Source organism: Phyllobates terribilis, unplaced genomic scaffold (assembly GCF_046119375.1).
Source record: "Phyllobates terribilis strain yellow unplaced genomic scaffold, ASM4611937v1 Scaffold_12__6_contigs__length_324123572, whole genome shotgun sequence".
Classification (NCBI taxonomy): Eukaryota; Metazoa; Chordata; class Amphibia; order Anura; family Dendrobatidae; genus Phyllobates; species Phyllobates terribilis.
In genome coordinates, this window is record NW_027362772.1 from 262,054,865 (window position 1) to 262,079,816 (window position 24,952).

Sequence of the window (24,952 nt, forward strand, 5' to 3'; positions counted from 1 at the left end):
CTTTAATGTAAACTCCCATCTGAAAGACTCTTCTCTTTGCTTAGGCCACAATTGAACGAGAGAAGCATAAGGTCCAAATATACGAATAATATTTTTTAGTATCTATATACATGTATAATATATATTCATATTACCTATTTGTGTTTTGTAGTCCAGGAATGGATTGTGCTGCACAATGTGTAATTTTATATACATATATGAGTGTGTTATGATTTTTGGAGCGCTGCTTTTTTTAATATATATTCATATTTTTTTTTACTTAAGAATGAGCACTATGGGGAAAACTTCTTGCAAAATTTAAAGGGAACCTTTCATTTCGGAAAATGCTGTTCATATAAGTTTAGTCTGAGGGTGAATAGCATTAAAAGCCTGCCTTATTGTAGCAGCGGCAAGAGGGAGAAAATCAACTTATATCCTCTCTGTAGCCAATCAGTTCCAGTCTTAGGGCTGTTTACCAAGTGGATACAGTCGCTGTCACTATGCGGATACCACTTCTATAATCACTCCACTAGCTCTTTGATTGACAGCCCGCCCTGCAGCGTGTGTGTGGAGAGCAGACTGTCAAAGTGCTGGGGCATGATTACAGCCGCGCTCACAGTGTACTGAGCGCTGAATATAATCGCTCCCTGCACCGCCCCTGTGACAGGAAGCAAGCGGCTGCAGGGAGGATGTAAGTTGATGTTCTCCCTGTAGTCGCTGCTCCAGTAAGGCAGGCAGGATTTGAATGCTATTTAAATGCAGATTGACCCTATATCCGCAAGTAACTCGGGGTTCCCAATATAACATTTTCCCTTTACAATCTGCGTCTGCTGATGTCTCCAGGAAGAGATGAGAACCTTTCATCTCTGTACAGTCTTCATGTTTGACATGTATTAAAGTTGCTATGATCAGGAAGAAGTCTCCTATTCATAAGACTTACTACAAATTCCTGAAAACATCCAGAATTTTACCATCTCCTCCATCTTGGAAACCAACAATAGAGGTGTGTTTTTTCCCCATTTCTGATGGGGCCATGAGAAAGAGGTTTCTGAATAATCACGCTGCTTCCCAGCCAGTAACCGAGCATTGTAGCCGCTCGGCTTTTGTACACTTATTGCATTGTAGCTGCTCGGCTTTTGTACACTTATTGCATTGTAGCCGCTCGGCTTTTGTACACTTATTGCATTGTAGCCGCTCGGCTTTTGTACACTTATTGCATTGTAGCTGCTCGGCTTTTGTACACTTATTGCATTGTAGCCGCTCGGCTTTTGTACACTTATTGCATTGTAGCCGCTCGGCTTTTGTACACTTATTGCATTGTAGCTGCTCGGCTTTTGTACACTTATTGCATTGTAGCCGCTCGGCTTTTGTACACTTATTGCATTGTAGCCGCTCGGCTTTTGTACACTTATTGCATTGTAGCCGCTCGGCTTTTGCACACTTATTGCATTGTAGCCGCTCGGCTTTTGCACACTTATTGCATTGTAGCCGCTCGGCTTTTGCACACTTATTGCATTGTAGCCGCTCGGCTTTTGCACACTTATTGCATTGTAGCCGCTCGGCTTTTGCACACTTATTGCATTAGCTCTAGCAGGGGTTGAGAGCAGGTAGCCTGTATACATTTTTTCCTCCCACTTATTGGATAGCTATATGAACCAAAACACAAGATCAATGGGAAGGGATGTTTTTGTTTTTCTTTCTATTTATACATGTAGTGTTTCTGTAAGTCTCCATTTACCTGTGCAGAAGGATCTCCCCAGGAGACCTGCGCTGTAACACCCGCTCTCGTCTGCTGTAAGGGGACTTGTCATTTGCAGCATGTGAGGTGCGCTGATGGATATTTTCACTTATTTTATCTTGTAAATGAATTACACAAAGCCAGGTCACAATGAGCCAGCCTTTCCATTTTACTTGTCAGCCGCAGACAAGTCTTTGATGGCTGGGAGATAAAATTATGAATTCAGACGCCTCCTGACTCCTCGCAGTGATTTCAATCTCTGTTTGCTTTATGGCTCTCTTTTTATGAAATAAGCAGCAGTATTGGAAAACATTGTATTCTCCCCAAGACTTTATGAAGAGCTGTCACTCCTTGAGTAACTGCCTTAACAGTGACAAGGACATTGGCAGCCGTGCGCTTAAGTAAATCGTGCGGGATGCGGGAGATTTACTGTATGGCGGCATCGCAGTGTGAGGTTATAAGGAAAATGCTTTACTTTGGTTTTTATGATTAGGTATGATCTGTAAAACGAGGTTTATAAAAAGAGATCTAACTTCATGTTTACATTTATTTTTCTTGTTTCACATATTTTTTCTACCATTTTATCATTGATAGTTATTTCATGTGTTTAAACCTCTCGACTGTTTTTAGTTCTGCAATTGTTCCTATTAAGGGAAAAAAAATGAGTGTTTTTAAATGTCATAGTTTATATTCACTGGGGATCTGTGTCCTTTTGTTCTCTGATCAAGGGCTGTCTGGCAGCAGTTTACTCCTCTCTCACCATAGAGAGCACGAGTGCTAGGCCCAGCTTGCATGTGTATGGGGAGTCAGGAGAGAAGCTGGGTGGCTGATGGATACCTTTTTAAAGGGGTTGTCTGATCATATGATATATTGTAGATTGATATCAGATCGGGTGGGGGTCTGACACCCAGCACCCTCTTCAATCTTTTCTTTTTCAGTTCTGGATGAAGTGAACAGAGCCAGAACAGCACAGCTCTGTTCGATGTGTAGCGGCTCAGAACTTCTGCTCCGCATCCATTTTTAAGGCCAGACGACCACTCTAATTTTCATGTATTCCTTAATAGTTGTAGGGGAAGCTCCCCCATGCGCATGCTTAGCTGATAGGGGACGTAGATAGAGTAGAGAAAATAGAATTGCAGAGTCCTGGTCCAGCAGCCACATCAATAACCTATGCCTGCCGAACCATCGCCCTGTGAACCTCCTACATGCTGGCATCCCTGGTGCCTCTTCTGATTAGTAGGCCCGACGCAACATCATGCGTGCACTTGAGTCATCAGGGATGCCAGCAGGTAGAAGTTTCGCAGGGCTATGATCTGGCAGCCATGGGCTAATGACATGGCCACTGGACCAGGATCCTGACAATCTTTTTGCTCCTCTCCACCTATGTCACTATTGAGAATACAAGACTCAGTGTGTATGTGTACTGGTAGTCCGGGGTCCTGCGAATCTTTGTAGACATGGGCAATATTCTCCTTTGGTTACTATAAATTGGGCCTGTTTTGGGAAATCCCAACATGCCTGATGACTTTCCTCTAACATCCATCATGGGAGAGTCGTTACACCCCCATACACATTGGATGTGTGTGTGTGTGTATATATATATATATATATATATATATATATATATATATATATATATATATATATATATATATATTAAATATATATATATATTAAATATATATATATATTAAATATATATATATATATATATATTAAATATATATATGTGTGTGTGTGTGTGTGCACCTATAAAGACTTCAGAAGAGTCCTCATACACATACTTGCCCCGGCCCATTTACGTTCAAGCATTGCATAGATGCTGTCTTGGTGCCTGCAGACATGGCCGTTGCTGGCCCTCCCCCATTTCTGTGTACGTCTGATCCCCCCTGATGTATTGTGTATATTGCTTAAATAGGAAGAGTGGATGTCAGGCCTCTGACCTGTGATTCATAATGACATCCCATGTAATGGTGTGGTGGAGCGAGGCATTAAAGGAGCATTATCATAATGCTCTTATGGCAGGTCATGACAAAGGGCTTTATTAATACGAGAAGCCGTCAGTACAGTGGTAAATGTGTTTTCTGTGTCCCTGCCTTTACTGCTTATTATGTGTATTGTCCGCTGTATTTACACAGGAATTATTCAGTCTTATACAAGTAGAAATTGCATGAGAGAATTGTATCCATTCTCTGTGACTGCGGCTCATCTCTCACCTGTTCAAGGCCTCTGCTTGTTTCCAGTGAATGGAAACCATGTTTAAATCACATCAGTGTCTGAAATCCTCTACAGACCTGATAATCCACCTGAGGACTTTCTGCATGTGATAGGTAGCCTGGACGCGCTCTCGCCGTAAGTCTACACGCCCCTAATTCATTTCTAGGCTAATTTTGAAAATACATTAGATAGCCAATGGCCGGCCACTATCTCCTCCAACTTCCCTGGTATCTACAAGCACTAGTGTTCTCTAGAGAGCCGCAGCCATAATCCTCAATATAATATACATTTCACTTACATGCATGTATTTGGGGCAAAAAAATATTTTTGCAGTTTCATTTAAAAATATTGCACAGTTTTGCTATAGTCTTTGTTTCTCTGCACATATTCATCTTTGATGTGGTCTGTGGTTACAAATCACCTGTGAGGAGCTGAGAAAAAGACATAAAAGAATTACAAACTCAGGCTTACTGACTGATACTTAGTTAACTCATTCTGTAGCCTGCAATAGACAGTGTGCAACATAGAGGCTATAGCAGGCCAACGATGCAAAATTTGTAATGAAACCCAATTGCAAGAATAATTTTTAGCCCAAGTTAAAATTTAATTAAGAAAACAAAATGTCCCCCCCAGAAGGTGAACATCCCCTTTAAGACATAGGGTGCCATATATTGTTTTGTGAACTAATCTTGAAGTTTTCTCTCTGCCCGGTGCTTACATCAGGAGTATTGGTATCAGATAGTGAAATCTCTTTTGCCTTGGCTGCACATTATTATGAGAAATGTAATTTTGAAAAAATTGAGAACAAGTTTATAGTCTGTGGCTATAAAATATTTATTAGAGATGTCTTGTTTTCAGATGACTGTTTTGAATATAATGTAAAACTTTTGTCACCCACTGACTAAATTCAAGTTATATCGCCCTTTTGCTCCATATGGTCAATGGGCATAATCCAATTTAAGAAACCAACATTTCCAAAATTGCGCAGGAGTGTTTCTCCAAATAAAAGATCACAATTACTTACCATTGTTGCCGCCTTGTTGGTCCTTGTCAGTCCTGCAGTGATGATGTTCTGTCTATCACGTAATCAGTGAGGCCAGTGATTGACTGCAGTGGTCATGTGAATGATTTGACATAACTTAATCGCTGCAGGATCAACTGGGACCACCAGATCGGTAGGGAAGTGAATAGGTAACTAATGGTTATTTTATTGTTCTTATATATTTTGTGCACATAATGTTTTTTTATTTCTTTTTAATCCCTGACTAGCCCTTTAACTATTAGGCATGTGTTACTTTAATTATGTCTTAATTGTCATGTTAATAGTAGTGCTCAGCTACTAGGAAAGACGGATGCAAGTAAATCCACAGAACTCAATTATTGACCCTTATTTTAAAACTACCATGACCCTTATGGATGTTATCCGTCCTTTCAGTTCTATCTCCGCCATGGTATAACGTTCTCTCTTGTTTCCTCCCTCCAGATTGCGTGTATATTGAGAGCCGAAGACCCAACACTCCATACTTCATATGTAGCATTCAAGATTTCAAGCTGGTAAGTTCACCGTCCTTATTCATGTTGTATGGTGGCACTCCGAACGTTTATAAAATATATAAGAAGTTGTCGGATTGTGCGTGAGCTATTTCTTTTGAAGGGTCATCTGCCATCACGGTGGCCTACAATACAGAAAATGTGCATGTGATATTTCCCTGTCCATCTGCCATGACTAATTTCATATGCCTCAGCAACCATCATGTTTTAATTCCATTAGTTGTGTTATCACCGGCAGACATCATGCAGCCACGAAGAGATTGTGAACGAGTCAGTATAAGCCGCACGTGTTTTATCACCACTAATGCAGCCGCCGAATTCTTGTGAACAAGACCTAATGGTTAGGCTCGTCATAGACGCCGAGATAATTTCGCTGATACAACCTGAGGAGCTTTTCATAGTCTCTGCCACCCATCTGAAAATATTGTCAGACATGTCTAAATATACTCCACATTTTCATTGTATACAGTGGTAATTCCTAGGTAGACTTTTCATGGGTAAGGAATAAGAACTACGGTATTCTAGATCACCTGGATACAGGAAAGACTGTCAAAATCTCCAGACCTGTACAGTCATGGCCAAAAGTTTTGAGAATGACACCAAAATTATATTTTCACATGATCTGCTGGCCTCTAGTTTTTCATAGTGTTTGTCTGATGTTTATATCACATACAGAAATATAATTGCAATCATATTATGAGTACCAATAGGTTATATTGACAGTTAGAATGAGTTAATGCAGCAAGTCAATATTTGCAGTGTTGCCCCTTCTTCTTCAAGACCTCTGTAATTCTCCCTGGCATGCTCTCAATCAACTTTTGGACCAAATCCTGACTGATAGCAGTCCATTCTTGCATAATCAATGCTTGCATTTTGCCAGAATTTGTTGGTTTTTGTTTGTCCACCCGTCTCTTGATGATTGACCACAAGTTCTCAATGGGATTAAGATCTGGGGAGTTTCCAGGCCATGGACCCAAAATCTCTGTTTTGTTCCATGAGCCATTTAGTTATCACCTTTGCTTTATGGCAAGGTGCTCCATCATGCTGGAAAAGGCATTGTTGGGCGCCAAACTGCTCTTGGACGGTTGGGAGAAGTTGCTCTTGGAGGACATTCTGGTACCATTCTTTATTCATGGCTGTGTTTTTAGGCAAGACTGTGAGTGAGCCGATTCCCTTGGCTGAGAAGCAACCCCACACATGAATGGTTTCAGGATGCTTTACAGTTGGCATGAGACAAGACTGGTGGTAGCGCTCACCTCTTCTTCTCCGAATAAGCTGTTTTCCAGATGTCCCAAACAATCGAAAAGGGGATTCATCAGAGAAAATGACTTTGCCCCAGTCCTCAGCAGTCCACTCCCTGTACCTTTTGCAGAATATCAGTCGGTCCCTGATGTTTTTTCTGGAGAGAAGTAGCTTCTTTGCTGCCCTCCTTGAAACCAGCCCTTGCTCAAAGAGTCTCCGCCTCACAGTGCGTACAGAAGCACTCACACCAGCCTGCTGCAATTCCTGAGCAAGCTCTGCACTGCTGGTAGTCCGATCCCACAGCTGAAAGTTTTAAGATACGGTCTTGGCGCTTGCTGGTCTTTCTTGGGCGCCCTGGAGCCTTTTTGACAACAATGGAAGCTCTCTCCTTGAAGTTCTTGATGATGCGATAGATTGTTGACTGAGGTGCAATCTTTGTAGCTGCGATACTCTTCCCTGTTAGGCCATTTTTGTGCAGTGCAATGATGGCTGCACGTGTTTCTTTAGAGATAACAATGGTTAACTGAAGAGAAACCAATGATACCAAGAACCAGCCTCCTTTTAAAGTGTCCAGTGATGTCATTCTTACTTAATCATGACTGATTGATCGCCAGCCCTGTCCTCATCAACACCCACACCTGTGTTAATGGATCAATCACTAAAACGATGTTAGCTGCTCCTTTTAAGGCAGGACTGCAATGATGTTGAAATGTGTTTTGGGGGTTAAAGTTCATTTTCTGGGCAAATATTGACTTTGCAAGTACAGTAATTGCTGTTAAGCTGATCACTCTTTGACATTCAGGAGTATATGCAAATTGCCATTACAAAAAATGAAGCCGTAAACTTTGGAAAAATTACTATTTGTCTCATTCTCAATACTTTTGGCCATGACTGTATGTCCACACAGGACGGAATTGTTGCCCTTTTTTGGGGGGTCTAGGTTTTTCCTTGTGTTGCTGATTTTGTTGCGCATCCAAAGAAAAATCGCAAATGCTTAAAATGGTCCAAAATAAAGGCGAAAACAATAGCTAACTTTCCAATGTTCTGAAATAAAAAAAAATGTAGAAAAAAAATTTTGGCACAAAGAAAAATATAATGTAGAAATGTATTCGTGTTCCATAAAATTACATATCAAAAACATGAAAAAGGGCAAAAATTAAAGGGGAAAAAAACATGGGGTATCGGAGGAGAGAAACCTTACGTGTTTCGGACAACCATGTCCTTTATCATAGGCATTGTGTTTGATATGTGATTTTATGGAGCACAAATTTCTTCATTTTATTTTTCTTTGGTGCTCAAATTTTTTCTACGTTTTTGGTTTCTGTGCCGTTAACACTGCATCTGTTGGTTCCCAGCATACTACATGGACTTCATTTTGCTGTGATACACATTTTTGGTGAACTTATACTTTTACTTTTTATTTAGTTTCCAATGTTCTGACACTGATATGGAGAGACTTCTGTGGCCGGTCTGTGTTTATTGGCCCCTTGCAATGACTTTATTTCAGCTTTCTCATGTCCTCACTGGAGGCGGAAATACAGAAACCATGATGGAGGGACCTGGAAAGCCTTGGGATAATTGGGTGTTCATTTACCTGTGTCATTTTTGGATTAGATTTGCTAAAACTATACACAACAATTCCCACCTAGATGTCTTTGTATTAAAAAGCGCAATCAGCTACGTTTTTCAGGGCCTTCCAAAATAAAATATAGACCGTCAAAAGCCACCCAGTTGTATGCCAAAGAACTGCTATTGGCCGTATGTTGGGTCCATACACATCAGATGCAGTGGGAATAGCACCGTGAAGATAAGGGTTTGATCATGCACCCCGTTGCTTTTTACTATTAGATCCTCCGTCTTGTATTTCGCTTGCCTTGCACACCCGGATCCCCTTCTTGTTGCTAGTTTTCAGGGCAGTCTTGTTGCGTTATCCATGCTCGGTGTAATAATGCCTTTTCCTGGGTTGTACTATTGTACACATTAGCTGATACAATGGGAGTTACTGCAGAAGCAGAGGAGAAATCGTGAATTACAATGTGAAGGTTTCCATTCTGGGCAGAATTTCCCGCTGAGGTCCCATAATTGCTCAGGGATATTAACGGCAATAAAGGCCGACTCTTTTGTTGTCAGTATTGGTTTTGCACCGCGCATTAGAGCTGTCTGCAAAACAACATGAATCAGTGCACACAGATACCTGTCGGCGGCGGCACTCGAAAGGAGGCTTGTCCGGACTTAATGCCCTGCTAATGCTGCCCCCTCCAGCGTCGAGGCATTTAGTGATCTGGCTGCAGAGGTGTGTTTCTGGGCTTGTTTATGACATCTGTAGGGTGGTAATTCTTGTACATGTGCCCAGTGGGACGGTGGGCTCTGGTAATGAAGCAGCATGCAATCATCTGATTAAGGTTATTATTTTGATCTAGAGATCCAAGAATCACATTCTCCAGTAGATTAATATTATGCAGCTTCTTCAACTGGTCAGCAGTCACTTCTCATGTTACCGGAGAAGGAAAGCTCATAAAGTGTAAAATCTGATGCCTGCATATTCAGGTTACACCTCTTCATTTGTAATTGCAACCTATGTCCTTTTATAAAACTACAAAGCCGGAGCCTGCATGATACGAGCGATTGACTCCTTTTCGCTTCATTGGAGATATTCCTACTTGTTTTGGCTAAACAAAAAAAATATATAAATGTAAACAACGCATTGTGCAAACCCATCCTGACAATAGACACTGACCTTGTGCAAACGCAGATGACAAAGAATTCAGGTCTAGTTTCCCCTTTTATGATGATTCTTACAAATACCAACAGCAAAATGACAATTATGGTTCCAACCAGTACAGTGCAGGAAGAACGTGGGGTGCCGTGTGCCGCCCCCGCCTCGGATGTACACAATAAACAGTATTGTATGCAGCGTTCAGCCAACCACAATGCTTTATTCATGGTCAAGGGGGTTCTCACAAAGACAATACCTTTTCTAAAAGATGCCGAACGAAGCTGCTGATATCGCTATAGGGAAGCCGCAGCTGCCGCATGGAAAATATAGGATTGAATGCCAGCCATTCAAGGGAAAGGCCGCTTAACTCTCGTATGGACTGGTTCCATTAGATTATGATCCGCTGGATGGTCAGAACAGTGGTCATGAACAATTTCTATGGGCCTTGGAAGGAGGCTATAATAGACTTAATGTACAGTTTCTGAGACTTTCCTAGGTAAGATTTCTCAACTTGAGTCTGTGACTGAAGCTCTGGCATATGCAGCTTATTCATATATAAGCGTATGCTGCAACTCTGAAATAATGCATACGGTATGGTTTACCCCCCACTTTAGAAAAGTGCAGTCTGTTGTGCTCTTCCTATACAACTTAAAAAAAAAAAAAAAAAAAAGTAATGACTACATATACCACTCCGATGAAGATTTTAAGGGCGCTCTCTTTGCCTCTTAGTTGAATGGACGATCTTGATGTGTATATACGGGATACTTTTCCAGGCGTATACAACAAACGTCAGTCTCAGATGCAGTGGTCTACACATGTGCTGTGACGTTGAGATCGCGGTGTCACATTGTAACTTCTAATGATTTCCTATGGTGTCACAATGCAACTCGCAACCTACTGCAACTGCATCACTGAGTCGCAAATGTTTCGAAACCTGATTGTTTTTCCATAGCCGGTGGCAAGTCTCACACTGCTCACTCGCCAGAGACTTCAATGCCAGTCACATGTGACTCATCTGCATGAATCTTGTCTGCAATTTGGCTGTGATTGTTTTTTTATTACAGCTTTAAAATATTCACATGTTAGTAAGTTGCACAAATGTTTGTGGTCGGCGTGTAACCCCAGCCTTGGTGAGACGGTTCCTTTTCATTTTGGTTTACGTGCAACGATCAGCTAGCTAGTCTAGAGCTGTCCGGTCAAATACACGCAAGATGGTGGATGTAATCTAGACCTAATTCTAGCACTAGTTTTTGAGAAGTTTTAGCCCAATACTGCTTGATGTTTTTTTTATCTTGAGCCATATCCCTGTTCATTGCTGTGACATATGCTGATAGCCATTACCAGCCGTTGAGTTGCAGCATAGCCCGTTCGCTTATTGTGATGTCCTCCAGTAATAGCCCATGATCATGGAGTCGCTTACAGGCTCATTAGGACTGTGGATCCTTTTCCCTTTGTTGCTTCACTCTTGTATTTGGGTTAATGGCTGTATATCAGACGCTCGTCTTGTGCATACTTGATGTGCTGGAAGCAGCTGCTTATACTCTGCGTAAGCTGAAGTGATGTCACCATCTGCTCCCAAAACTTCCTCCGGAGCGTGTGCTGTGCACTGATGCAGCACCACCAGAGACAGCCGGCTTGCAGGGCTCCGACTACCACGAGCTGTTAATTTGCCTTGTGCCTTCCATGCTCCAGCCAGCCTTTGAATCTGGGTCATAACGGTACTTTTCTTCCCATTCTCAGATCTGCTCCTCCATAAAAGACTGAACTTCTCATAAGAGGCACACAACCTGCAGCATCCTCGAAGGCCGCTTCTTCTCGCACTAGTACTTTATGGTTTATTATTGGCGGCTTTTTTTTCATTAGCAGAGAGTTTATCTAGCACGTGCAAGCTCCTTCTCTCTTATAATTACGAGCATGTGGTTTGAGCTCTTACTGAGAACGTGACGCACACAGGAGCCATAAAAATGCCTTTATTTTGCAGGTTATATCTATTAAAGACAGATGAAAAGGTATAATATTTCTGTCACCGTGCTTTGTGTTTGCATGGAGCCTAATGTTTTCTTATGGTAATATTTATTCTTTTCTTTCCCTTTTGTAACAATGGAGCATTAGGAAGTGAATTGTATTCTATTCTTTTAATCATTTATGATCACGTAATAATCTCAGTTTTCCACAAATCATGTGAGTCCACATGTTTGAGCCATTAATATCATGTACAAGGAGGGTTATAACGCACTAGTTCTTATTCCCTACAGTGTTTTTGCTTGATTTACCTTTTCTTTATTGTACTGACGTATAAGGATAATGCCATATATATGGTGGTTTTGGTATTTTAAGCGGTTTTAAATACTATATTGGGCATTTGTATGATACTTCTGCTTCCTTTATAGGTGGGGAACCTGTAATAAGGCTGCTGAGCCAAGGAGAAATTAGTTTGGGCGATTAGGGAATAGGGTATTAACTTCATACAAACCCTTTAAGTCTTCTCGGGGTGCATCTATAAAAATATTTTTTGACCATTCTCATATAAACCCTCAGCAGGAAAAAGAACGTGGTGTGAATTCTGCCTTTAAAGGGGTAGTCTAGGCTTCTCAGAAAGCTGCCTAAAGGCAGAAGATGGTACAAAATATAAATATTGCTCATCCATTAAATCCAGTGACGCCATTCTGGTGGTCTCTGCTGGTTTATAATGCCAAACATTATTTATGTGATCCTGCCAGCAAATAGATGGTGATGAGGCCTATAGCTGCATAGGTCAAGTGAATTTACAATTTTTTTTTTTTACTATTTCCTGCTTTTAAATCAAATAACCATTCTATTTCATAAAAATAAATTTTCCTAACAGCGCCACTCCTGTCTCTGGTTTGTGACTAGTACTGCAGCTCAACTTTATTAAAATGTCTTAAGACCGAGCTGAAACCTTCTACATATGATGGCATTAGAGTTGGGCCAAAATTTTTTTGCAGGACAGAGTACCTACGTGGCAACTGAACCAGATCCTTTCCCACCTGTCTGCATCACCGGTGCCTCTTCTGATTAGTAGGCCCGGAGCGACTTCATCAATGCAGCATGATAATAGTGCATGATGCCATGTTAGGCCTACTTTTCCAAAACTGCGCCGACGATACCGTCAAATAGAAGGTTCAAAGGGCTATGATCCAGTGGCCATGGACTATCAGTATCGTTATTGGACCAGAGTCCTGGGATCTTTTTGCTCAACTGTAGGTAGAATACATCATTATTCCATTTACATGATTGAGTTTATGGCTGAGCTGACTTGGATTGTGGCTCATTACCAGCTTATAAAGCCCACCACTGACCTAGCTGTGTGGTGGAGCCACCACCTGACCTAGCTGTGTGGTGGAGCCACCACCTGACCTAGCTGTGTGGTGGAGCCACCACCTGACCTAGCTGTGTGGTGGAGCCACCACCTGACCTAGCTGTGTGGTGGAGCCACCACCTGACCTAGCTGTGTGGTGGAGCCACCACCTGACCTAGCTGTGGGGTGGAGCCACCACCTGACCTAGCTGTGGGGTGGAGCCACCACCTGACCTAGCTGTGGGGTGGAGCCACCACCTGACCTAGCTGTGGGGTGGAGCCGCCAACAATATGAAAGGTACAACATGGAGTTCTTTGCAAATGTCGTCAATGACGTCTCACTCTGATACCATCGCCGATCATGCTCAGTCTTGCCGGTCATGGATAATGTGATTTCTCTCCATTATTGATGGCTGCCGGCCCCTGTGAGTCTCTCCAGAGCGGTGCTGTTTTGCTGTGCGGAGACGAGCCCTTTCTGCATCATGTCTTATGCCGTCTATCCAGAATTAATTAGTGTGATTAACTTTGTGGCACTGACTTCTCCTGCTTAGAAATGTAAATGTCTTGCAACAACCGCTGCAAGTCCGCTTACAAATGATCTCTTAAATGTGTTTTGAAAGGGAATCTGTAGGAGGCTAATAAATCACAGATGGTACTGTACTATATAAGAAAACTTCTATTGATTTTTTTTTTTTCTTTTAACAAATCACGTGAGGGAGACATTAGTTGATCATTTATATGGCTCTATATTAAAATGCAAAACAGGCATGAGAGGGCCATTATAGGATTATTTGTAATCCTGGTGTTTATTACATATTGATCTATATCGGGGCTGGCCAAAGTCTAGGAGACTAGATTTACATCAGATAGCTGTGATGTGGTTGGACATGTTGTATGTTAACATGCCCAATCCTTATGTTGTTAGAGGTAATAAGGGATAAGAAACTAAGCTGTCTGTCTGCACCCTTGTTCCTATACCTACTGAGAGCATGTGTGCTTTGCCATAACTGAGCGTGCATGTGAATAGGTAGGGGTGTGTGTGGGGGTTTGGGGACCAAAATGTATAAATGTGTAGGCTATGATATGACACTGGAGATTTAATATGTTTGTTCTTAATACATAGACAACAGTTTATTTCATCTGGAAACTGTAATACTTCAAGTCAACTGTGGTGGCACATGTGGAATTATATACTTAACGAAAAAGTGTGAAACAGCTGAAAATATGTCTTATATACTAGGTTCTTCAAAGTAGCCACCTTTTGCTTTGATGACTGCTTTGCACACTCTTGGCATTCTCTTGATGAGCTTCAAGAGGTAGTCACCGGAAATGGTCTTCCAACAATCTTGAAGGAGTTCCCAGAGATGCTTAGCACTTGTTGGCCCTTTTGCCTTCACTCTGCGGTCCAGCTCACCCCAAACCATCTCGATTGGGTTCAGGTCTGGTGACTGTGGAGGCCAGGTCATCTGGCGTAGCACCCCATCACTCTTCCTCTTGGTCAAATAGCCCTTACACAGCCTGGAGGTGTGTTTGGGGTCATTGTCCTGTTGAAAAATAAATGATGGTCCAACTAAACACCAACCGGATGGAATAGCATGCCGCTGCAAGATGCCTTGGTAGCCAAGCTGGTTCAGTATGCCTTCAGTTTTGAATAAATCCCCAACAGTGTCGCCAGCAAAGCACCCTCACACCACCACACCACACATGCTTCACGGTGGGAACCAGGCATGTAGAATCCATCCGTTCACCTTTTCTGCGTCGCACAAAGACACGGTAGTTGGAACCAAAGATCTCAAATTTGGACTCCTCAGACCAAAGCACAGATTTCCACTGGTCTAATGTCCATTCCTTGTGTTCTTTAGCCCAAACAAGTCTCTTCTGCTTGTTGCCTGTCCTTAGCAGTGGTTTCCTAGCAGCTATTTTACCATGAAGGCCTGCTGCACAAAGTCTCCTCTTAACAGTTGTTGTAGAGATGTGTCTGCTGCTAGGACTCTGTGTGGCATTGACCTGGTCTCTAATCTGAGCTGCGGTTAATCTGTGATTTCTGAGGCTGGTGACTCTGATAAACTTATCCTCAGAAGCAGAGTTGACTCTTGGTCTTCCTTTCCTGGGGTGGTCCTCATGTGAGCCAGTTTCTTTGTAGCGCTTGATAGTTTTTGCAACTGCACTTGGGGACACTTTCAAAGTTTGCCCAATTTTTCAGACTGATTGACCTTCATTTCTTAAAGTAATGATGGCCACTTGTTTTTCTTTGCTTAGCTGCTTTTTTTCTTGCCATAATACAAATTCTAACAGTCTATTCAGTATGACTATCAGCTGTGTATCCACCTGACTTCTGCACAACACAACTGATGGTCCCAACCCCATTTATAAGGCAAGAAATCCCACTTATTAAACCTGACAGGGCACACCTGTGAAGTGAAAACCATTTCCGGTGACTACCTCTTGAAGCTCATCAAGAGAATGCCAAGAGTGTGCAAAGCAGTCATCAAAGCAAACGGTGGCTACTTTGAAGAACCTAGAATATAAGACATATTTTCAGTTGTTTCACACTTTTTTGTTAAGTATACAGGGTGGTCCAAAAGTAGGTGGACAGAAAGTGTAATAAGGTTATGAAGGGGGAGATTAATCAAACAAAATCCAGTAATTTTAGATAACATTATGTGGAGTGATGAAGCTTCTTTCAGATTATCCGGCCATATTAACAGACATAATTGTATTTACTGGTATAATGAGAACATGCATTTAACATTAGAGCAACAACTAAATGAGCCTGGTGTCAATGTTTGGGGTGGTATTTCAAGTTTTGGTGTTTTAGGACCAATATTTTTTGATGGAACAGTCACAGGAGATAAGTATCTCGAAATTCTAATGAATCAAGTTGTTCCCCTCCACATTATTCAAGAGTAGTCCACGAGTATCTTGATGAAACATTTCCTAATAAATGGATTGGCCGAAGAGGCCCACTTGATTGGCCGGCACCTTCACCAGACTTGACCCCAATGGACTTTTTCTTTTGGGGAGTGCTCAAGAGACAAAGTTTATAGTCGAAAACCAAAAAGTGTCAGTGATTTGAAAAATTACATAAGAGATGCATTTCAAGTAACTAATGCCCAAAGAGACTTGTGCAAAAAAGTTTGTTGAAGCGTAAGAGGCAGACTTCAAAGCTGTGCAAATTGTAATGGAAAACAGTTTGAGCACCTGCTTTGATAAAATTTAAGGGCTTTTGTATTATTGTTCAGAATAAAATTTAGTTGTCAATGTTATGCTTGTGTTAGTAAATATAATTTTAAATATAAATCAAAATAATTATTATTTTCTGTCCACCTACTTTTGGAGCACCCTGTATAATTCCACGTGTTAATTCGTAGTTTTGATGCCTTCAGTGTGAATGTACAATTTTCAAAGTCATGAAAATACAGAAAAATCTTTAAATGAGAAGGTGTGTCCAAACGTTTGGTCTGTACTGTATATAATATCCTAAAATACAAAGGAAATGTGTTGTCTTTAACTTGAGCCCTTTTAGAGATCATTTCATCTTCATCTTGCGTAGCTGTTCACAATAACAGTAATTTTGACCAGGGGTGCCCAAACTTTTACATGCCACTGTATAGAGTGAGTGAGTGACGTCCAAACCAAGCTGCCCGAAGAATGAACATGTTACTACTTTTAACAGCTTTAAGGGTAGCCAAAGACTGAACATGGGCACAGCAATGATATTTTGACATTGCTGTGCTTTGTTAATTTTTTGCTGCACTTTTTCAGACAGAAAAGCACACACCTCAAGACTCTCCTTAATAAGAGACAGTACCTCCACTAAACAAAGAGTGTACAACACCTTTGAGAATGATATCGCCATTGCGAGATATTGACATTGGATGTGACAGATTTGTGAAAAGGCCTCTGGTTGTATGGGGAATCGGGAAGAAATCCAATGTCAGTTAACATCTTCAAAGGTGAATCCTCCTGTGGACAGCTGAGAAGTGATAGAGTGCTAGAAATGGCATTCTCTTGTTTTTATAGATTTGTCCCAGATTCTAAATGAAACCCAGTAGAAAAATATAACCGGCAGAATTATGACGACAGCTGATAACACAGGAACCCACGATTCACATCAGATGATGTCACAGCCGACCTCCTCCTTTCACAATGACCTATGCACACGTGCACACGCTCATTAGATGCTTCTACACAACAAATAGGATCTGAAGCTGTCTGTTGCTTCTAATGTACATGTGAATTTACTGAAAGAACAAGGAGTAGAAGTCTAGAATAGCCCCAGGGACCAGTGTGAAAATTGCAAGATTTATATATATATATATATATATATATATATATATATATATATATATATATATAATTACACCAATGTGATATGGAAAATAGCCAAAAAAAATCTATTACACTAACACAAAACCCCAATTTAAACAATAGGACATTTTCTGATGATGCATTTAAAAAAAATCACAATAGAAAGTGTTATAGATCCACCTCTTATGGTTATGCTACATAGCCCTTTAACTTACGGTTTCCGCTTTTTTTCTCCCTTTTCCTCCTTTTAATCACAGCTGTTTTTTATTTTATTTTTTTTATGAAGTTTGCGAGAAAATAATAATCCCGGCTATGTGTTCTGAGAACTGTAGGAGCCAGATCCAACTGGCGCAGGCACCACTGCATTGTGAGATTTAATAAATCCCCGCCGGCACACAGATCGAATGCAGCATAATGATAGAGCTGCTGTGAAAAAGAAATTGATTACAGGTTTTCAGACAGTGTCATTAACGCTCCGTTCTGGAATATGCCAAGGGTAATAGACCATTCTGTTTGGTTAATTTTGCTTATGTGGGATAGCATTGATTACATTATCATCTGCGTTGCACGGTGCAGGTGCGGTGCAGGTACGCGGGCGGCATTGTGCTGGGCCTAAACTGGCACGTGTTATGAGGTGCATAAATCCAACAGTTTGTTAAAAGCTATCCCCTTCTAGTTGAGTGCGGAGGGCATGGAAACCCCAATTTGTAATACATTGCCTCTAATGACCCGTCTGTTCTGGTCTGTGGTGTAAATCTGCTGGGGGTGGAGAGGATGGGGCGGCAGGGATAAAGCGTGCAGCAGAGCTGTGCTAAAGAAGCACAAACAGCTGTGTGACATGCAAGCCTTAAATTACAGAGCGGCACAATATGCAGGTCACTCCGCCAGCACGACGTCTCCGCACAGCCTTACAGATCTGACATTATTCGCCTTGTTGTCAGAGCCAAGGCGGTGGGATTTTTCTGGCTTCCTAAATGACATATTGGTTCTAAAACTAGTTTTTATTCCCTCAAAATTTTGGTCTGCATTTTTAAAAAGCTCTTAAGTGCTCAAAGTAAATTTAGAAATCAGCATGTTGTATACATTTTTTTTGAGATTTCTTTTTTTATATATATATTTTCCTGTGCAGGTAGGTAATAAATTGACCTGCATTGAGTTACACAGTCCCGCTTATTGTTTGTCCACTATTGCTGTTTCTTTAAACTATTTTTTTCAGAAATTGCAGCAACAAGGTTCATCATACTTGCAGGTCAGTGGAGACCTACTTAGGCTCTATGGGCCCGATTTTAATCATTTGTGATTTCTTGAAGTCACTTTTTTTCTTTCTTTGTTTTGTTTGTCTGTTCACTGTTTTTTGTTTTTTTGTCCCAAATTCCTCAAAATGGTTTACGCAGTTCATGAAAATGTTGCAAAATCTAAAATACTCTTTATTTTATCTTTAACCATTATTTTTGCAACTCGCCAGCACTAAAAATCCTTTAAGAATTTGGAATGCTTGTCTAAAAATATGCCTACTTGAATAGCCTTCTGAAACCTTAGTTCAGGCTGGGACTGGATGGAGTGAGACACATCAAAAAAATGCCACATTTGGTAAAAGTCGCATTTCATGAATCTGCATCTGGACAAGCAAAGTTGCGGAGGAAACGAAAAAAAAACTTCAAACAAGAAAGACGACTTTAAAAGTGGAGCAAACCGTACAGAAAATAAGGTGCTACTAAAGCCACTGAAAAGGAGCAAATTACTCCACAAAAATGCAGAAACTACAATGGTGGATCGTTGTCTGTGTTGTGGATTCACACATCTACGCTAATGTTCACGACTGCAATACAGTGATGGAGTTTTTTGAGGTGACCACAAAAAATACATTGGAAAATAGTCTTTCTAAAAGGTGGTCCTCTGAAAGATGGCAAGTGCGGAGTGAATGATGGGACTGAAATTTGTCACAAAATATGTGGTCTGGATAAAGGGGTGGGCATTTTTTTTTTGTATAACCCTTAAGCAGAAATGTTTTCATGGAACATTCTATATTATGGCAGACCCCAGATTTCTTCAGTTTGTTTTTCTGTATAACAGAGAAGAGTTGAGCTACAGATTTGCAGAATCCTGGTCCGACATCCACCCCGGCACTCCAGGGCACTGTGAACTTATTAGTCTAGTGCTCGAATGCTGGCACCCTGGGCACCTCTTGTGATTACTATACCTCCATGATATTACGAGAGGACTAGTAATCACAAGAGGTGCCCAGAATGCAGGTATTTGCATCCTGGCCAAGGAAGTTTGCACAGGAGTATGGATGTGGACGTCAGACCAAGGTCTAGCAATTTTTTTTTTAACCAACTCTTTTATTTAGGCAAGACATATTTTTCAGTAGGTCAGGAGATATAGGCCATTGTTAATGTGAGCCTAAACGTTGACTATTGAATTGATGTTTGTTGCAGGTTTTTGTGCTGCTATTCTTGGAGGACAGGGACGCAGGGTAAATTGAACAATCAGTGTTTGTTAATATTTTGATTACACATTGTGTTAGTCCATGCAGCTTGTTGATCATTGAAGGACAAACTATGCAGATTGATTGAATACTCGAACAGTGAGAGTTTACCTGCTCCCACCTTCCCCCAGACCTGTGGATAATGACCTGGAGGACAGCTGTGGGTATAAAAAGGACCTCTATGCTTCTACAGAACAGCGGCCAGGGAAACATGGCTTCAACCAGGGGAATACTGATATGAGACGCTAAATGAGAGTAGCTAAGGCACCATGGCTCTAACCGGAGTAATACTGATTTGAGACTCTCTACAGGACACCAGCTTAAGTGACCACCGCCCCAGCTGGAGGAATACAGATCTGCTCCATTGACCGTCACTGAACTCATGAAGAAGTTTGTCCAAACCTGGCTTCTCCAATCAATTCACCTGGCCCCATGGAGACGTTCGGAGAAGCCAGGTTGGCACAATCGAGTCACATGGCCACATACCTCACTGCACTGTCAGCTTCTTAAACTTGCCGCTACCCCCTCTCTGTGGGTGCCCGCCCAAAGTGGGGCATCACTGGTTGGGGCAGTTGGTCCTGGAAGGCCCGAAGTCGCTGCTGCTCTAATGCCGGCGAGCCAGCGGAAGGGTGAGACTTTGTAATTTGCACCATCTTGTGTATTTGCTAGGACTGTAATATTTGTTTGTTGTTGGTTCAATAAAGTATTGCCACACTCTTTTACCCTCACCCTGTGTTGTCTGAGTAGTAGTTTGCCCATGAGGAAGGAGTGCGGGCGTTCAGTGGGATGAGCCTCTGTCCTTGCGGTCTTTCTACAAACAGCCGGGCCAGCAGACGAGAGCATCCACTGACCCCAGTTTCTCCACAGGCTTGTGCACACATTGTTTTTTCAGGCAGAATTTTTCAAGAGGAAAATTGTTCAGTGTAAAGTAAGAGTGGAAAACGCCTAAAGACTTCTTGGGACACTTCTTTCTTCTTTTAACCACTTGGTGTCTTTGGAAACTTGAAGTGGTTAAAAGATGCTCAAAAGACTTAACATATGAACAGGAAGTCGTTTTTACATAGAAATGCAGATGTTCAGATGTGAGCATTTAGTGCTTTTTTCGAAGTGTTATCCTCTTGAAAGACGTCGGTTGCACATATCGTAACAAAACCATAATAGCGATGCCATATCGTCAGATCCCAACAAAACACATTGACTTTATTGGACGTCCAATGTAGTTCCGGTAATTTTCATGGCAGTAATAATGCATCTTACTGTGCGAAATGCTGGAATGGCTGCCAAAAACACTTTAAGGGTTTTTCCAGAATATACATATCATTGAAACGGTTCATATTCTTTTGCAACTTTCCGTAGAATATGATGGTCACGAGGTCTTCTCACTTCTTCAAGATAGCTATAGATCATGTGCTGTGCGTTCAGTATGTCCTGGCCGGTTGCCTGCCTTGATATGACTGCTGTTATACCTTACTGTCACAGGTGTGTCAAGTGTTATAGACTGTAGCTCTGGATATGGCTGTAGAAGGTCACTGTGCTTGGCATTGCAGACACCTTCTTAATCCTTCTTTCTTTAAGACCCAGAGGCATCCTCCCTCCTGCTGTTAATTGACACTCCCTTGCAGGAGAGTTAAAAACTCTGCTGGCTGCAGGAAACCACCGGTGATGCTTCTCTTTACCTTTGTGCATGATTGTAGCACTAGCTGTTGGCTGACTTCTCTGGTGCCCTTGGAGGACAGTTGGAGTTTCACCTCTGGTGTTTGCTCAAGCTAAGTTTATCCCCTTTGTTTGTCTTCCTTGTTGTCTTTAGTTTGTAGTGGGGCCTGACCAGTGCTCACCCCTTCCCCTCCCTATCTAGGGCCAAGCTCTAGGGACACAGTGTTTAGGATCCTGCTCTGCGATAGGTGTGGAATCTATATAGGGACGGTAGGGTAGGCAGGGTGATATTAAATCTGCCTAGGGGTCTCCACTCCCCCTTTTACTAGTGTTTGGGCTTCCTCCCCCTCTTCCCTTTGTGTTGCACTTAGTCTTTCCCACACCTTGCGTGACACTGACGTCTTGTGCATGGACCGGCTCTAGCTCTGTTTATCAACACTATCTGCAGTCAGATCAGTGATGGGTGGAGGATAGGCAGGGATGGGTACAGGTAAGGAGATGTAGGGGAGTGCAGAGCTGGATAAGATTGCAATCTGGAATACGTATAGTGTGGTCAGAATTTGTGATGCACTCCAAAGCTGAGAGTACTAAAGCACTAATACATGAGTGTGCCAGAACAGCTTCCAAAAATCCTCGAAAACTGCCAAAAAGGTATTAAATTGTTTTTATTTTTACAGTAAATGTAGAGTAGACAGTGTTTATGAAGCAAATTGTGTTTTTTTTTGTATTTTCAAGGTAACCCTTTTATCAAACGCCATAGGTTTGTTTGCATTGCATTATTTTTTTCTTATGAAAAAAACATTCTGTGGATTTTCACAGCAGATTTCACCATTTGCGATGCTTGGAGTGACATTCACCTTAAGGCCTTATTCAGATGTCTGGTTTTCACTTGCATGTTCGATCAGTGTTTTTCATACAACACGTGCACGTGATAATCTATAGAGCTGTTCACATGTCTGTGTTTTTTGCAGACTGTGTGTCAGCAAAAAGATCACAGAGACATGTTCGTTTTCTATCGAAATCACGGGTCAAATCGCCTGTTCAATTCTGTGCATCGTGAAAAATCACAGACCGTACACGTACGGCATCCTTGTGCAATCCATGTGCCGTATGATTTTAAAGAGGACAACTCGCCAAATTTTTCATGTAGTGGCTGCAGAGCGGAACTAAGTTATGGTTATTTTTATTTAATTTTACTCCTCCATTGGGGAGATATTAGCAATCAAAGTATTTGGTGCCTAATGAGTAATAATAACACCCACTTGAACTTTATAAACCTTATCAGACATCTACTGGGCTAACCTCCTACATGATTAGAGACTGCTGGGAGTAGAGCACAGATGACTAACATCTTTCAGATAAGGTCAGTGTGGTGGTAGGGGCAGCACAGCTTAGTTTAGCTGTCTGACATTACAAACCCTTCCATCAGCTTGTCTCCTCTCGTAGCGCTTTTACTTCTGCTGCACCACACTGCCTGTCCATAAATGTCAGTAATCACACTTATGTCTGTTGTGCTCATAGCAACTTGTACTCGCTCTGCAGTGAGAGCACAGCAGGCTACTCCTATATAAGACATATAGTGACTTCCTGCTCTGTGCATATAATGACCTTATGTGAAAGGTGTTAGTCATCTGTGCTCTACTCCCCGGACTTTCTAAATGTGCAAGAGGTTAGACCAGGAGCTGTATTATTACATCTTACTCACTGATAAACCTGCTCTAAACTATGATGGGGGTGTGTTCTTCTTTCTCCACTGTTGCTGCCTGCTTATGATTGGACCGCATCATACAGGGAGAAGAAGTGCACTCCCCCAGTGAAAACTATCTGTTAACACCCATGTAGACTTAAAGTTAACTCATTGTGTACCAACTACATTGATTGCTGATATCTCTGCAATGGATAAGCAAAAAAAATCCAAAACATTATATTCTGTTCTGCAGCCACTATTGCATCTTGTGTCCAGTTCAACATGAAACATTTGGTGAACGGTCCTCTTTAACAATGGAATGGGTGAGAGAAGCTTTCAATGTATTTTTTCATCGCTGATGAAAATCGAACCGTCTCAATGAGGCCTAAATTTGCGGCACTTTTTGCTCTGGATTATCAGCGGGCTCCATGACAGAATTAATCCCACCACGCTTACCTTTAGACTGTTCTGCAGCTTGATCATACTGCTGGAAATCTACAGTGTAGGACGTGTCGTTTTACCACCTGTCGTTCTCCAGATTGCCCTTTCTTTGTCTGGCTAAATAATTTAACCTTCCCACAATCCATCTGGATAAACACTGACTTCTCTCCAGCTTCAGATGCCCCTTAGCTGTCCAGGTGTCCTCTTTGACATATTACAATTGATCTTCTCGTTTCCCGTGCCTCCTACTGATAGGATGAGGCAGTTGTTGCCGCCCGCTCTGCTTTGTGACTCCCCGATGAGTTGTGCTCCGTTAAATTTAAGAGTGAAGGAATGAAACCATCTCCTTCTACTGAGCAACAAATGAGGAGAGACGAGGATTAAACAGAAGGCTGAACATCTTATGGGTACACACCACAGATCACAAGAGAACTTGAATGTCTTATGAGCACTAATTAATTTATTGACCACGTCTTTCACCTGTGCAGGGGAAATTCGATTGCTATCAGTCTACTGGTGTTTTTAGCCTCTGTTCACACTCTATATTGTATCACAGTAACCAGTGTTCTGGAGTGGAAATATGAGGATACCCCTTTGGAATATTGCATTATTTTCTGTTTCAGGTTTGTAGCATTGGAATTATTAGGGTATGTTCCCATGGTGCATATCCATAATGGATAAACTTCTGTGTATTAGAGTATATGTATTGTGAATAATGCTTTCACACACTACATAAGAAATCTGCAGCGTATATTGAACGGCGCGGCAGTTTTGAGATCCACAGCATGTCCGTTTATGTTGCTACACTTTGCAATGTGTAGTGAATCAGCACCAGATATTGCCCATGGAAGCAAATCCTTAAAAAGAGATTCCTGAGCAAGATCTCTTCCACCCATGCAGTTCTCTGACCTATTAAATGGGTTGTCCAGGAATAAAGAAAAAAAAAAAAAGACTTGAGCAGGATAAAAAAAAAATATAGATTTTTTTAACCAATTACTCACTCCAGTATATGGTTTAACTTCCACTGCATTGCTCAGTGTGCCAGGAGGAGAGGCTGACTTGGAAGAAGGAGGATGGGAATCTTTATCCCCCCTACGAAGCAAGTGAAGCTTCAGTCAGTCAACTCCCCGTGTGGACCTACCGTGCTCATCGGCTGGCGCTCCTTTTTTTGTTTTGTTTTTTCAGCTGTCACTTGTTAAACCCATCACTGCTCCATCTACACCACATTGCCCATCAGGGTATTGAGTTTTCCTGCAGTGATGGCGCATTGCAGCTGCACATGGGAGTGCTGCAGACAATCGGTGACCAAAAGGCCACAAAACATACTAGACAAAGATCATTCTAACCTGCCGAGTTCAGAGGGATGGACTGACCATCTAACATGTATGGGCCTTTCCGAACTCTCCCCCAGTTATTTGGGGAGGATCTGACGGAGATTCATTAGCGATCCTTTTTTTCCTATGGGACAGGGATGTCAAGCTTAAACACACAGAGGGCCAAAATGAAAAACTTAGTCACGGGCCAACCAGAATACAGTATATTGGGCCCTACATAGTCCTCCGTACAGAATAATGGCCTCACATAGTCCTCCAAACAGAATAATTGGCCCCC

At 41.8% G+C, this 24,952-nt stretch overlaps 1 protein-coding gene across 5 annotated transcripts in view; it reads left to right on the plus strand.

Annotated features, from left to right (window-relative positions):
- RERE (arginine-glutamic acid dipeptide repeats) overlaps positions 1-24,952 on the plus strand; it is a 281,545-nt gene that overhangs the window by 143,753 nt on the left and 112,840 nt on the right. For all 5 annotated transcript variants that reach the window (XM_073656935.1, XM_073656936.1, XM_073656934.1 and 2 more), the window contains one exon: positions 5,418-5,488. In XM_073656935.1, the coding sequence (XP_073513036.1) occupies positions 5,418-5,488 (71 nt within the window). The remainder of the gene's footprint in view (positions 1-5,417; positions 5,489-24,952) is intronic.